Consider the following 15600-nt stretch of genomic DNA (forward strand, 5'->3'; position numbering starts at 1 on the left):
CCAGCACGAGTTAGCACTAACCTGGAAGCCATTAGGAACGGTAGCAGAGTGCAGTGCAGAGAGGACCTCATTCACTCATGCATTGGGTAGTGGGGGGTGGGGGTGAGGAGCAGGGGCCCTGAGCACGCTGGAGGGCACTCACCTCCATGACCATCCCACAGCCCTGTTTCTAATGGGGAAAGGAGTGGGGGCAGGGTTCTCATAAGCTGGGGGAGCTTCCTTTCTCTGCTGTTATGCACCGCTCTGGAATTTTAAGCATGACTCCCCTTTATTTCCTTCCCCCCCACCTCCCTTTGTGGCTATTTGGTGTGGTCGTGCAGCATACAGAAGTCCCTCTTCTCCCTCGCCCTTGCTCCCTTTCTCTCCGACTCGCTCACAGACAGCTGTTCTCCAGCTCCTGCACGCACGCGCACAGGCGCACAGACACACTCAGACACACGCGCGAGCACACACACGCACACACACCCTGCTGCCTGCCGCTTTACATAATGCAACTCTTTGGTGCTGTCAGCTTGCCAGGTCTCAATTATTCATGCCAGCTTGGCGGACAGAGCCACTGGGGCTGCAGGCATTATTTCCTCTTCATCGCCAAATCTGACAAAACATGAGATGATGCTCTGGAGAGATTTTGCTCCCTTTGCTGCCACCAATTATTTCCCAGGTGTTGCCTATTAGGTCAACCTGTATCAAGGAAGTGACACTAAATCAAAACACAGGCGCCTGGCTCAAAATAGAGCCTTGCATCTTTCAAAGGCTGACAGCTGCTCTCACTGCCTGAGCTTTGGGAAGAGACGAAAAAAGGGAAGCAGCCCTGGAGACCATAATGTGCAAAAGAAAATGGCTGAGGGCCTCTTCCTGGTAGCCTCTCCCAGACTTCCAAGGCAGCAGACCATGACACTCGCTTCTTGAGCCGGTCAGACTCTTTCAGACAAGAAAAACAACACTCAAGCAAGGCACTTATATGCATGATAAAGCAGGGTCATCTGAGTTTTCAAACTCTTAAGCTGCATCTCCTAAAATTGTTTCTTCTCCTGTCCATTCAGTGACATGCAGTATTGGTACTGACTCAGCACCCTGAAGAATGCTGTCAGAGGAGAGGTATTCTATTCAACAACAACACGAATGAACATTGTGAAAGTCATTACGCTTACAAAGCACTTGTACTCATGTTCATTTGATTTTCTCAACAATCGTCTGAGGCGCACCTCGGAGATACTGCGGGTTCGGTTCCAGACTACCGCAATAAAGCGAGTATCTCTCTCATGCCCCTAATAATCTTTTCACTGACAGACAGCCTTACCGTCAATTTGTAAAAATTGCAACATCTGTGGAGTGCAAAACAGCAAAGTGCAATAAAGCAAGGTATGCCTGTATATAGGCCTTATTATGACCACATCTAACATAAGGATGCTAAGCCCTGGGAAGGTGGAGGTCCCAGGGCCAGAAAACCTGAGCTGGGAATCCAGATGACCTAACTCTAAACCCCATGATAATTAACTACTGAACACCCCACATACATTGTGAGTCTTTGGAGAACTGTCGTCTTTGAGGAGAGTAGCAGGAGAAGCCCAAACCTGGGCCAAAACATACAACAAAAACAACGATGATGGTTAGCTCAGTGCCTCTCAAACTTTATCTGAGGATCTTGTTAAACCACAGGTCCTGATGCAGTAGGTCTAGGAAAGGGCCCAAGGATAGACCTTTCTAACAAACTCCCAGGTGATGCCCACGTTGCTATTCCAAGGACCACTCTTGGTGTGGAAAAGGGATGGTTTATGCATGCTCACTCTTTGAATGTTCCTCAGGGATGGACAGAGTTCTGTCTGTCTGCTGCAGCTGCACAGGACAGCATGATGAAGGCGAATGATACCTATAATGCACTGATGTCACCTGTGTCCTGCTCACCAGACTCATGCTGGGAGCTAATACTGCTTGGGCATCTGTTGGCAAAAAGTCTCACTCTGGGATTCCCTACAGGTTCATTGTGACAGGCCCTTCCAAGATTGTTTCTGTCTGCAGCCTGAACAGCAGCCTCATGGTATCTACAGAGCACGTGGGTTTGAACGGTCTGGCCCCCACCTCAGTTACCTAGAGGAATTTCAGCTCCAAAAAAAGGTGTTCTGACAGTGCTCTGGGACACAAGCACTGCCCCAATTCTACCTACCCTTCTTGTCTGGCTCAAGTCCCACCTCTTCTGAAATGCCTTCCTTCTTTGGACCACCCACCTGCCTCCTCCATAGAAAGATCTTGGCCTTTGGAGTCCAATCTGCACTCTGACCTAAGTTTTGCTGCTTTCTGGCTCTGTGACACTGAATAAATCGCCTACCCCCAACTCAAACTCAGTTTGTTCATCTGAAAAAGCCAGTAATATGTATTTCCTTTCTTACACTGTTGAAAAAAATGATAGAATTAAAAAAAAAAAAAAGAGGCATGGAAAAGCACCCAAGAGAAGCTGGCTACCTCCGCCAACCCTGTCCTTGTAAAGTACAGTACACAATTTAGAACTTAATTACAGATTCTGTTGTTCACTCTGTTGATTTTATCTCCCTAGGAAGAATGTAGGTTATTTCTTTCATGCCCCTCCAACATGTAGGAGTACTGGGCACAGCACAGGTATTATTCAGTAAATATCAGAACTGACTGCCCTGTCCTCCATTAAGACAGTAAACAAAGGGGCTGGTGCAGTCAACCAGCCAGCACCCTGGTTCTGGCGTCCCCACCCCCTCACTATGTGACTTAGGACAAATCATACAAACTTTACAGAGGCTTTGCTTCTTCCATGATAAAATGCACAGGTCCATCTTTCTTCCAAAACAGCTCTACATAGCCCCACAGTGTGTCTTCATGGTTTAAACTGACAGCAATGAGTTACAAGGGCAGGCTCAGCGATCAAACAAACCTGACCTCAAATGCTGGTTCTCTCAATTACTGATTTTGTGACTTTTGAAAAGTTAGTCTCAGTAAGCTTCTGACTTCTTAAACTTTAAAGTGGCCACAAAAATAAAAGAATCTTACCGAACTGTGTGAGAATTAAATCAGGTAAATACATGTAACAAGCTTTTCACTGTATCTAATAAAGTATCTGTCCAATAAATGAGAACTATTATCGATATTGGTCAACACAATAACTATTTGTGAAAAACACAATAAAAGATATCTGCTAATGATGAGACAGGTATTCACAAGCCTTCAATTGAGTGTGGATCTAAGAAAAATTTCAGTTCCTTAAGATATATGAGGGATGTGTATTGTATTTCCTCAGTTACCAAAATGTTGCCTTCCCCTCCCAAATTGGACCTTATAAATAAAGAGACAGTTACAGGGCGAGCCAATCAGGGAACCTGGACTTTGTCTACTGTGTTATAAAACGTAACGCTTTCTTTCATGAGCTACAAAACCTGGTAATAAATAGAAATGGAGTACTTTCTATGTGGAATGCAATTTGCTGTCTCTCTACTGTGAATGATGATCTCATTTAACCCTACTAGCAATATTAAGAAACAGGTATTCTTCATCCCCATTTTTCTGATAAGGAAACTAAGAGGCAGAGCGTTTGGGGCCGGCCGAGTGGCGCGATGGTTAAGAACTTGCTTGGGACGCCAGAGGGCCCGGGTTCGGATCCCACATATAAGGGCCAGTGACACTGCCCTCTACAGCTAAGATGCTGAACAACAGCTCAACCTGGAGCTGGGCTGCTGTGAGTCACCGGCGACGGCGTGGACTGCAGTCCCTGTGGCAGTGGATTGCCATGGGCTACCGTGTGTAGCCAGCAGCCAGCGTGAGCGGCCAGCAGCCGCAGTGAGCGGCCGTCCAGAAGCCGGTGACTGATCTGCCTTGCCAGAGAAGAGCGCAATGATGGTGCCAACTTGGGCCAGTAAAGCAACATCCTCCACAACTAGATTGAAGAACAAAACGACAGCAACTTGTCTGTTCCCCTTCCCCCAATTCCCCAGCACTGTTCCCATCCCCCCAATTCCCCAATAAAAAAAAAAAATCTTTAAGAGGCAGAGCGTTTAATAACCTTCCTTCCTATAGGATATGACTAGAGTATGTACTTGAAACCCAGTCCTACTCTTAACCATTACATTGTGTATGAAAAGAAGGTACAACTGATGTGTCATAGGAGAGCAGGGGCCCTTTTTTCGTAATAGTGTTTATAGATTTGCACTGTTCTCCTTGTCCTCTTTGAAAGTCACAGCATAAATTCTGAAGAGGCCAGCTGAGTCTAGGAGCACACGCTGTGATTGTAACAAAGCTAAATGGACTTCCACAGATGGAACTTATGCCCCCGGACTCCATCTCTACATTTTAACAGCTGAGTTATTTTGGTGCCTAAATTCCCAAACTGCTTTTCTGTAAATGAATTTAGGAAACTGAAGTAAAAGTAGGTATCTTTTTCTGAATTAAACCATTCCCTCAGAGATATGGAAAACTGACGTTAGTTTCTATTTTTGAAAGGAAAAGAGGTTTCTGAGAGTCCTGTGCAGTATCAAAAGCACTTTATAAAGAGCACCCTGGAGGAATCCAGGAAGAAAGAGAAGTTAAGGTATACCTGCCAATCCAATTGAACCAAATAGTTCCATTCAACCCAGTCCCATTCAGTCATATTCTATAAACAGAAGGTCTGTGTCTACACAGTATCTTGTTCGCCTCAAGTGCTTAATAACTGTTGTCGACAAAAAGAGGAACTAGAGATGATAAAGTCTTATTATATCTTTGAATCCTACTCCCATCCCAACTAAAACAAAAGACTTTTTATATAGTAAGGACTGCAAACATTTTAACCAAGTCTGAATTTGTTGCATTTCGGGGAATGAAAGGCAAAAGTGAAACTGATTATATTATTATCATCACCCAAACCACAGGTGCTTTTATAGAGCATAAACATCTAGGAGATTCCTGAGTGTGTAAGGTCCGTCAGGAGGAAAAGGAACAGAGATCTAACATTTACTAAGAATCGACCATGTGCTAGGCTCAAATTCTATTTTATTTACTTATAAAACATTTCTTTCATCAAACAGATGAGGAAACTGAGTATGGAAGCCTATCCTTACCTAAGGTCACACGGTATTTCTAAGATCCATGTTTTTACCACACCATGCTACTGCCATAAACAAACACCTGCTAAGAAAAAGGCACTTCAGACAGAGGAGATTGCATTTAATCATAATCGGTTACAATCATAACACTGCATCTGATCTTCCAAACAATACTACAAGGTAAGTTTCATTGTTCCTACTTAGGCCAGTTATCCATTTATTGCCCTTCAGGTCCAAATCCACTCTGTTTTGCCCTGCCTGGTGATGCTGAAGCCATACCTGTGATCATTTCACCACCCTCCCAGTCGTCTCACTGACACCCCAATGGGGGTTTCCAGTTTACCTGTCCCAGTGTGCAGCACCTCAGGAACCTTCTGTCATCCCCTGGGCCACAGCCACACCCTCTCCAATGAGCTCTGAATCTTAGCTCTGCCTGGGGAGCCCCCCTTACTGGTTTGTTCCTTCACTGGGTGCTCTATTCAATTCCAGAGGTATGGCTGCCCCCTATATCTGTTAATCCTGCATTCTTTAGAGTCCCCTCTACCCCATTACTTGTTAATCGTTCTTAATATTAAGTTTTCCCTGTTCAAATTGTTGGTGTGGTTTCTATCTCCTGACTGGATGCTCACTGATACACTACTGCAAAAAGCAGCTCAGGAGAGTAAGACATCAGCCCTGTCCTCAAGTTATTCAAGAGTAATGAAATGGTTAAAAGCATTTAGAACATTGTATGTACGAACCAGACACAGTTTTTTATACATTTAATATATATTCCCTCATTTAATCCTCACATCAACTCTACAGATGAGGAAATTGAGATATCTCAGAGATTAAATAATTTCTCCAGATCACACAGTAGACAGAGAAACCAGGATTTGTCTCCCAACATCGACTTCAGAGTCCATTCTCAGCCATGATGTAATGCTACTTCCATCAACAGGCTGCAGTCAAAACTGAAAGAGGGACAAGGAGGCAGAAGTGGGACACATAAACACAACAGTCTTTCACGAAATTTGGAAGAGAAAAAAAAGCTAAATGCTTAGCTAGAGAAGTCCATATATATCTAAAGAATTCAAAACACAAGAAGGGGCCATTAAAGCCCTTTTAAGTCAATCCCTATAGTGTAAAAAGGCTGGTGTGCCCTGGTCATCAGGTACTTGGGAGACCCTATTAAGTAACTCTTCCCAGAATTAATGCTCAGAATACCCTCCATGTTTTATGAACCTTTAATGCAAGAAAACTGGTGATCCACAGATTTCCACTCTGCCTTCTCTCAGTTCCCCATTCAGACTTTATTTTTTTAAAGATTTATTTATTGGGGAATTGGGGGAGAGGAACAGCGTTAGGGGAATCGGGGAAGGGGAACAGACAAATTGCTGTCCTTTTGTTCTTCAGTCTAGTTGTGGAGGACGTCGCTTCATTGGCCCATGTTGATATTATCATTGTGCTCTTCCCAGGTGAGGCAGGTCCTCACTGGCCATTGGATGGCCACTCAGCCGCTCATGGCAGCTCACGCTGGCTGCCAGCCACTCACAGTAGCTCACGGCAGCCCAGCTCCAGGTCGAGCTGTTGTTCACCATCTTAGCTGTAGAGGGCGCAGCATCACTGGCCCTTATGTGGGATCCAAACCGAGGCCCTGCTGCTCAGAGCAGGGTTAACGCTTAACCAACATGACACTCGGCCAGACCCCCACTCAGACTTTAATCTATGGAAGCTGGGCCAAGGGTATCCAGATGGGTATATTGATTGCCTCTGACCCAGCTGTAACCCAAGATCTCTCATCAATACTGCATCTCTCACACGGGGAGCAGTGATGTCTATGTAATTAAAACCTGAAGAAAGAAATGGTCAGAAGTCTGGGGGGAAAGGAGCTGAGGATTCAGATAGCTCTATCACCCCTCTCACTCTACGGCATACCAACACTGCCACTAAACCAATGTCCACCCTGTAGGTCAAGCTTTAGCAGGTATAAAAGCTTTCCCTAGAGCCAAATGCAGCCCTGTAAGATAAAAAGACAGAGCCCTAGCCCACTGGGAAGGGAACTCGCTGGAATTACTCAAAGCCTGTTTCACCAAACATGCAAAACTCCCTCGCAGTTTACTTATAACCCTATCCAAATAGATTAGCTCCTAGGTATCACCTTTGTTTCTAAATATTCCCAACCATCAATTCTAGATTTTTAGCCTGGATCAATCCTAGATTCACTGACTGGTCTAAGCCAGTGGTTCCCAAACATTGCTGCTCATTTTTACATACCCCACTGCCTAGATCATACCCCGTACCAATGAAATGAGGAAATCTGGAGAGAGGCAGGCATCAGTAGTTTTTAAAGATCACCAGGTGATTGCAATGTGCAGCAAAGATTAGGAATCACTGGTCTATACAATTTTATCTTAACTCTCTAGTAATGTGGTATAAAAATTACTTTGGAAAGTATGCGTATAGTCAAATGAACTGTATTTTCTAGAAGTCAAATTGTTTTCTTAATCAAAGTCACTTTTCATCTTCTTTTTTTTTTTTATGATTTCCCATGTAATAATCAAAGCTAACACTCACTGAGAACTATATGCCGGACTTGTGCTAGGCTCTTTACACGAGGTCTGACAATGAGGTTCTCGAACTTGTTGCAAGGATATTGATAACCTTTTTTTGATACCAGAGAAATTATTCATTATGAATTTGTACCAACTGGACAAATAGTTAACCAAGTTTACTATTTGAAAGTGCTAAAAAGGCTGCGTGAAAAAGTTACACGACCTGAACTTTTCGCCAACATTTCATGGCTCTTGCATCACGACAATGCACCAGCTCACATGGCACTGTCTGTGAGGGAGTTTTTAGCCAGTAAACAAATAACTGTATTGGAACACCCTCCCTCCCTACTCACCTGATCTGGCCCCTAATGACTTCTTTCTTTACTTGAAGATAAAGGAAATATTGAAAGGGAGATATTTTTATGACATTCAGGACATCAAGGGCAATACGACAACAGCTCTGATGGCCATTCCAGAAAAAGAGTTCCAAAATTGCTTTGAAGGGTAGACTAGGCGCTGGCATCGGTGCAGAGGGTAGTACTTCAAAGGTGACCGTAGTGATAGTCAGCAATGAAGTATGTAGCACTTTTTCGAGGATGAGTTCTTGAACTTAATTATCCGATCTCATAAAGGGTACATTGGGTTATATCTCATTTAATCTTATTATTCCAATTTCACAAAAAAGTCTATTCACTACACCTGAGGTGTCGCTTGTCCGGGAATAAAGACTTTAACAAATTTAAAAGGTCAAATAATCTCAGGTTATCTTTCCCCTGATCTTTGGGATTTAATTTCACCCAATTACATTTGCTCTTTTCTTTTGGTTTTGAAAATTGCTCTCTTTATAAGAGAAGACAACCTCATGCAGATAAGTTTGGTGATATTCTGAAATGCACAGAAAAAGAGAATCAAAATTTCACTTATTCCTAAGTCTTCGGAATTAGAGTGGGTGCTTGGAGGCCAGAGTAAGAATCCACACAAGTTGGCAGGAACTAAAAGTGTTCTGTCCCAGAGAGAAAGCACAGAACCCCATCTGATCAGAACAGTACACCATGTAAGGTACTAGAGTTGATTCCTGGGGAGGAAAAAATTGGACTGAGGAAAATGAGGATAAGTTAAATAATCTCTGATCATGATTCTAGGGGAAGCAGGTGGTAGCAGGAGTATATGTGGAACCCAGGAGCTACAGAGAGGCATAGAGAAATGAATGTAGAAAAAGAAAAATGTAGAGGATGACAGATGGGATTGGAGACCCACGGGCAGGACTCAGAGTCACACTTAACAGAGAAGCAAGTTGTCCTCTTTCTAGGCAATCAAAACTGCCCAAGCTGGAAGGCCCTGAACCAAGAAATTGCCTGAAGGGTGACTATAAACGGGGCTGCAGACCTTTAAAATATGGGCACAGATCTAACCTAATTATTAAGTTATGCAAATTAAGTAGTTTAACTTGCCCATGATCCCGGGTTAAGATGGAAGAGGATTAAGTAACAGAAACACAAAAGAGTTCAATGTTCTTTCCACCACCCTAAGAGTCGCCAAATTCTGGATATGGTCTACCACTAGTTATCCTCCGACCTGCCACATGTCACTCTTTCTCTGTCAAAAGGAGATAAAATATCTGCTCTATAAGAGGGTGACTGAGGAAGAAACGATGTAAGGCCAAGTGTGACATTCTAGAGTCCTAGACATGTAGGAACAGTATAATGGTAACTTCAGTGTGCAGCTCCCTTCCAGAAGGACACACCCATTTCCCAGCTGCCAGGACTAGGAGCTGCTGATGGGTCACAACTGAGCTTCTCTTAAATAGCAGCCTTCCCGAACAATACGCCCCCTCCCCAAGGACAGACCACACCTCATGGGAACAGTACGCACCCTCCCCAAGGACTGACCACACCTAATGGGTACGCCATGAGAGGACACAAAAAAACTGTCCCTCTGCCTCAGTTTGGAATAACTGCAGGGCCACTCTAGAGCCAAAGCTTTTCATGGGATCGGCTGAAACCTCTTGCAAGTGCACCGAAGTTTAACTTCTCCCTCTGCCCAATCCTGATTCTCGCACTTAAACACTCAGGCTTGTTCCCAAGAGCACTTCCCAACAAACTTCCTGCAGAAAGATCTGTCTCTTGAGTTTTTTCCAGGGTCTGTCTGCAACCTAAGACATATACTATTGGGTTGTTGGAAAAGTCATGGCATATTTTTTCTGTTTTTCATTGCAAAAATGCATCATAACTTTTCCGACAACTCAATTATTACCATGAAGGAATGTGTGTAAATAGGGAGGTGACAGGACGTGCTGCTGAAGTTTAGGAAAAAGGCTGCTGAAATTTAGGAAAAAGACCAAATCTCAGGCTCAGGAATTAGTACCAGTCTGGGATTTCTAGAGGGAGTCCTGATCCCCTGGGACAGGCAGATATCCATGCTATGGCTTCTACCTCTGTCCACTTCAAGATATTAGGAGAGACTAAACCCCTCTCCAAATCATCTCTTTGCAGAGGTAACTGACCTCTCCTTAATCCCAGATTAAGGTCTTAAAGAGGGAAGCCTGCTTGCTGGTACCCCAGTTATGATGTTGACATGCTGTACTTAAGAACAGATCTTGAGTCCCTCAGGCCACTGGCCTCGATACTTGGGCCATGTGACCATCCCCTCCATCTCCGTCCACCCCATGCCCACTCTTCCTTTAACCTACAAAGAACCAGCCAATTTTGGCAGCTAATAGGGCTTGCATCATGAAAACACCATTGTTAGGCCCTGCACTGGGAGCTGCTGAGGAAAAGAGGTAATAGCGCTGTGTTGGGTTGGGGGAGGTAAGGGGTCATGGTGAGTTAAGGAAGAATCCTAGTCAAAGCAATGACCCTGCCCCAGTTGGGGGCCTTTGGTGTGTGCCAGACAAGCTGTTGTCACCTCCTGGCCCCACTCCACATGCCCACGTGTCTTAGGAGTTTGGTTGGTCCATGGGACCAAACAGCACAGAAAACCTAGGTGAAAACCAAGTACCAGAGCTCATTTTTCAAGCATCCTGACCCAGATCCTCTTTAATTCAACCCGGATTCTCCGGAGGATAACTGGGAGGGCTCTTACACAGGTGCTGAGAGAACTTCCACAATTTCTCTTTCCATAGGAGGGCACAGGGGCCTGCACTCCTGCAAGTGCTGTCTAGTGTTTGGCTTTCTGTAGGTGTGCCCAGGCTGCTTTGAGAGGTTTCTGGACGCTGTCTGGGCTTACCTACTATGTAGATTGTTTGTACATATGAATGTCTATCCTCAGTGCCCATTTTCTCCATACATGTGGCAGTTAGCCTGCTCAGTCACCCTCCCCAAGGGCAGCACCTGGGCTGCTTATGCTGTTGTTCCCAAGACAGGCCTCCACCTTGTTAGGGACACAATATATACTTCACTCTTGATGGGGACAATGCAGCCTATTGGAGGAGTCATTGACATGCCACAATCGAGAAGTCACTTTGTAAGACGGCATTGCTTTCACAGGGCATAAGCACCGAGATGACACTGTTGTGTGACCTTGAACATATTCTATCTACCCTTACTCTGAGCCTTAGTGTCCCCATCTGTTATAAGAAGTGATGGGTCTAGATGACCCCATCAGTTATTTCCTGCTCTAAAAGTCCATTATCATTCTTCACCTCATATATCTCCAAGTGCTAATAAGAAGCAAAAAAGGTGAGCTCTGTGGCCAGAGAGTGAGGCAGAAAAAAGCAGCAATGCTGACCACAGCAGGCAGGGCTCGTGACCCAGCCATGAGTCCTGTTCTCTTTCTACTTTCTTCTGACCTCATCATTGCCTCGAACTATCTGCCTCCCCAATTCTTACTTCTGTATCTTCTGTCTCGCCAGAGAAGAAGAGCTAAAAAGCCATCAGGGTGGCTGTGCTGGGCAGCTGGGAGGCACTCTCTCCTCCTAAACTCTAAACCAATCCTCATTAAAAAATTTCGGCATAGCCTGACTCTTCCAGTCAAAACCTAATGAATACTGGAAGGGAATGGGTAGGAACAGAAGAGAGGTGACTAAGGAGAGAAGTAGCCAAGTGGCAAGTTGGGGGCACTGACTCACCACGGACATATGTTATGACATCCGGGCAGTATCATACCCTCCAACCAAAATCAAACTCCTTTCCCACAGTCCACACACAGTTTATCATTCAGCCATGCATCCAGCCCACGGAAGTCTGCCTATGAAAGGGGTACTGCAGAATAAGCCCTGACCTTTGGCAAGGACCTTTCTTCTACAACTCTCAAAAAGTATGCAAGTCTAGTAACCGGTGGGCAAAGACCACAGAGTTCAGCATGGACCAAGACTATAATGTGGCTCTGAGAATAACTAAAATATATTTGAGCCTCATCAAGAGAAGCAAGTGAAGGAGGCAATAAACCTATGGCAAATAATACTGGTAGGAGAATATCTAGAAAGAGTACTACACTTTATGAGGTCTACTGTTCAGGTAAGGTAAATACGACAATGTGGGTCTGCAAACCCTGCCCTATGCAAAACTATAAAGTAACTAGGGATGTTTAGACTGAACGAGAGACACCTTAAAATAAACAGGATACCAAATATTTGAAAAAAGGAAGAGAAGAGAGAAAGCCAAAGGAGGGAAGAGTCTCATTTTCTGTTTCTCCAAAGGGAAGTTATCAGATAGCATAATTGGGTTTGAAATATTAGGCAATATTCTAAGAATTTAGGCAGCCAAACATTGCAAGAGGATAACTCGTAAAGGGTGAGCTCCTGGTCAAGAGGCTGGTTGCATCCCCATCTCCAGGTGGGTCCAGATGACCTCACAAAACCACCCAACTCTAAGACATCATCTGTGACTCAGCAGTGCCCAGTAGTAGGTGACACCCAGCGAGGCTCTAGTGTAGGACTGAGCACAAGGCCTACTGATTTTTGTTCTGAAAACCACTAGGGATCTCTACTTGCTTCTATACTATAGATCCTTCTTCCCTGGATTGAGAGGTAAGGTCTTTCCTCTACTGTTAGGGGCCAGAAATACGTTCATAAACTCCACGAATCTCCAAAGCAGAAAGGCCTTTGGATCTTATTCAGCCCAATTTCCCACCCAAAGCAGTGATATCCTCTGCAGCTTCCCCAAAGAGAAGGAAAAGAAACCAAAGGATCTTTTCCATTAGCTTCCAAAACAATGAATCAATATTCTTAAGTAATGGAACAGGAAGTCAAATCCTTCTCCCAAAGGAACTTGACAAAATTTGTCCTTCAATTCACTGAGGTCCTGCTGTTGCCCATCACCATGGGTCACAGAGCCACCAAAGGTATCAAAATACCCACCAAGAACAGAAATGCCACTGTGAAGCTTCCTGGAAATCTTGTAAAATATGCTCAAGTGGGAGTGAGTGGATGCTAGGAAAACTCTGCCCACTGCTGGGTTCCCTGTATGCTGACATTTACAATGAACATGGAAAATATCCATGAGATGTGCCCTGGAGGACTGGTTTGTTTACTTCTAAATAATCTAGCATTTGACTCACCAATGCCTGGGTGTAACGGCATTAGAATTCTCTATTCGACCAGTGGTCTTTTGTCCAGCCTTGATTATTTCCCAGAACACTCTGGGGGCAGGTAGAAACGGAACAGCTCAATCCTCCCAGGGTGGACGTCTCTCCCAACCTCCTCCAACCCCATGCCATGTCCATAAGCAGCTGGATATATGTGACGCCTGAGTAATGAATGCAAAGAGAAATTAGAGAGCACAGGATGAAAAAGAAGCCTTGAGCTGGATACTAAACATGGAAAAATTTAGTCTAACAGGATCATTTTCAGAAAAGTAACAGTTGAGCAAAACCAAAAAGTTATAATAAAAACTTGGAAGCATGCTAAACCATAGTGCCCATTTGGCTCAACAGTATTCCTGAGGGTAATGCCACCCACACACCCTTGGTTACACACACCCCCAAGTCCCCACAGACACTTCTGTCCGTTCTTCTTCCTTGAGGTCAGGAAGGTTTTACAGAGGGTTCAGTTGAACTTAGATTGAGTTGGGTGTGGACAGTAATTACAAGACCTTGTATTTATGTCTAGCTATTTCTGGCCTATAGCTTGTTTACTCTTCCTTCAAGTCCCTCTGAAGAGGTCAGCCAGCCTTAGATGTGGCTCTGGCCTTCCTGTGACAGCATTCCAATGTTCATCAGCACCACCTCACCTACAGGTGGAAATCACACAGGGATTTTTCTCCTCGCTCTAAAGGCCAAGAGACAAGGAGGGCAAACGGAGGACTGCCTTCCCAGAACAAGTCACACAGAAGCACCTGAGAATTGCTGGTCATTTGCTACAGCATAAAAGGCTTCCCTTTCCAAGGCCAGCTTCACCAGGGCACTTACTCAAATCATGATCTCAAACCTGGATGATCAGCTTACAAAAAAACAAAAAAAATTCATGAAGACTTACACAGTATTATTGATGTGCTAGCTAATTCTGTTGATAACGACTCTATACAGTAGGTAACAAATTATCCTTATTTTATAGATGAGAAAACTGAGGCACAGAGCACTTGAGAAATTTACCCAAGATCATAGAGATAGTAGCTGGTGGGGCCAGGATTCAGACCCAGTGGGTATCTACTCTTAACCAGTAAAGAGAAGCTGTCTTGCTCCAATTCATGGGCCCTGAGCAGATATTCTGATTCAGTATGTTCCCACATGAATCTGATAACCAGCCAGGTTGGGGATCCTTAATTAATTCAGTGGTTTCCAAACTATAGTGTGCTTGTTGATACTCAGATTCTTGGGCCCCGGAAGTTCTGGAATTGGAACAAAGACTCTGTAGTTTTAACAAGTACCTAAGATGATTCTAGTGCAGGTAATAGTTCGCAAAAGGCACTTGTCGAAAATTAGTCATTATCACTTCACCCCACTCACCTGGGACAAGTAAACAACTCACGGGGCACCTCACTCAGCCTGCGGAGACCATTCATTATCCAGTGGAGCAGCCACCACGGGGGAGGGGGAGCTGGTGGCTGTGTGAGAGCTACTCTGTTCTTTAGCCTTGGTGACAAGGCTGCCTTCAGACCGTGGAGGACGAGGGGAGGAGAGTGTGTGACTTAAGAGAGCTCACCGTCCCTCCACACTTGACAAGCTGCACATCAGACGGGGACACGCAGTTGGTAACGGGAAAGGAAAAAAAAGACTGGGTAGTCTGGGCCCCTGTCTCCCATTGCCGGAACAATGGCCTCTTCAAATCCCTGGCATCTGAACTGGCAGCCGGCCACCAGGAAAGAAAAGAGCTCACTGTCTCTTTAAGGACGCCCTCTCTCCACAAAGGTCAGAAATGCCAACTCAGCCTGCCCAGCGGCTGCCTTTTTGCCACTTTGGTGCCCTGGGGCACTGGGCCATGCTCCCCCTTCCAGTTGATTCTCTGGGCACCTGCTGTCTTCTGAAGAAGAGAGAGCACCTAGGTTGACAGCTGCCTCTCCAAGGGAGAGGTTCAGTGATTCCTCAGGAACTGCTAATGTGGAGGGAAACCCGGATCTCATTTCCATCCTCCCAGGAAGAGTTATCCCCAAGGAAGTGGGCTTGGTGGAGGGGAAGGTCAGAAAGATGACTGCACAAGGCGGGGTAGGGGGTCAAAAAGAAAACTGAACAAGGAATGGACACGCCAAGGGAAACAATATTTCATCCAGAAAAGCAAAGGCTAGAGGATGCTTGATCCAGAAATCACAAAGAGATGGGAGTACAGTGTGGAGGATGGAGGAAGGGTGGGTGGGGGGATGACAGGAAATAGAGGACAATGGTTAGCGCAAGGGCTTTTCTCCTCCAGACTGGGTTGAAATCCTGCTATTTTATGTAAACTGGAGCACCCTTCCTAACTTCTGAGTCTCAGTTTCTCTGTATTATTGGCATACATTCAGCAGTAAATAAATATTGGAAACTAATAATATCTATTATTAGGGTCCTAGCCATTCCATGTGGGTCTCACAGGCAGCTCAGATGGTCAGAGTCCATCCTCAAAAAGCCCAAATCCCAGACCACACCAATGGTTCTAGTAAGTCATCTTGCAAACATGT

General features: G+C 44.9%; 1 protein-coding gene across 20 annotated transcripts in view; it reads right to left on the reverse strand.

Annotated features, from left to right (window-relative positions):
• The window catches only part of GRAMD1B (GRAM domain containing 1B), a 253091-nt gene that overhangs the window by 63623 nt on the left and 173868 nt on the right, over positions 1 to 15600 (reverse strand). The window contains exon 1 of one of the 20 annotated variants that reach the window (XM_019628349.1): positions 143 to 386. The exons of 16 other annotated variants lie outside the window; for them this stretch is intronic. Coding sequence is in view for 2 of the 4 variants with exons in the window: in XM_019628341.1 (XP_019483886.1) it covers positions 22 to 71 (50 nt within the window). In the remaining 2 variants the exon portion in view is untranslated. Of the gene's footprint in view, positions 1 to 21; positions 387 to 15600 lie in introns of those variants that run through there. 3 more of the 20 variants (XM_019628341.1, XM_019628344.1, XM_019628351.1) reach the window with 3 other exon arrangements.

Source organism: Hipposideros armiger, unplaced genomic scaffold (assembly GCF_001890085.2).
Source record: "Hipposideros armiger isolate ML-2016 unplaced genomic scaffold, ASM189008v1 scaffold_781, whole genome shotgun sequence".
Classification (NCBI taxonomy): domain Eukaryota; kingdom Metazoa; phylum Chordata; class Mammalia; order Chiroptera; family Hipposideridae; genus Hipposideros; species Hipposideros armiger.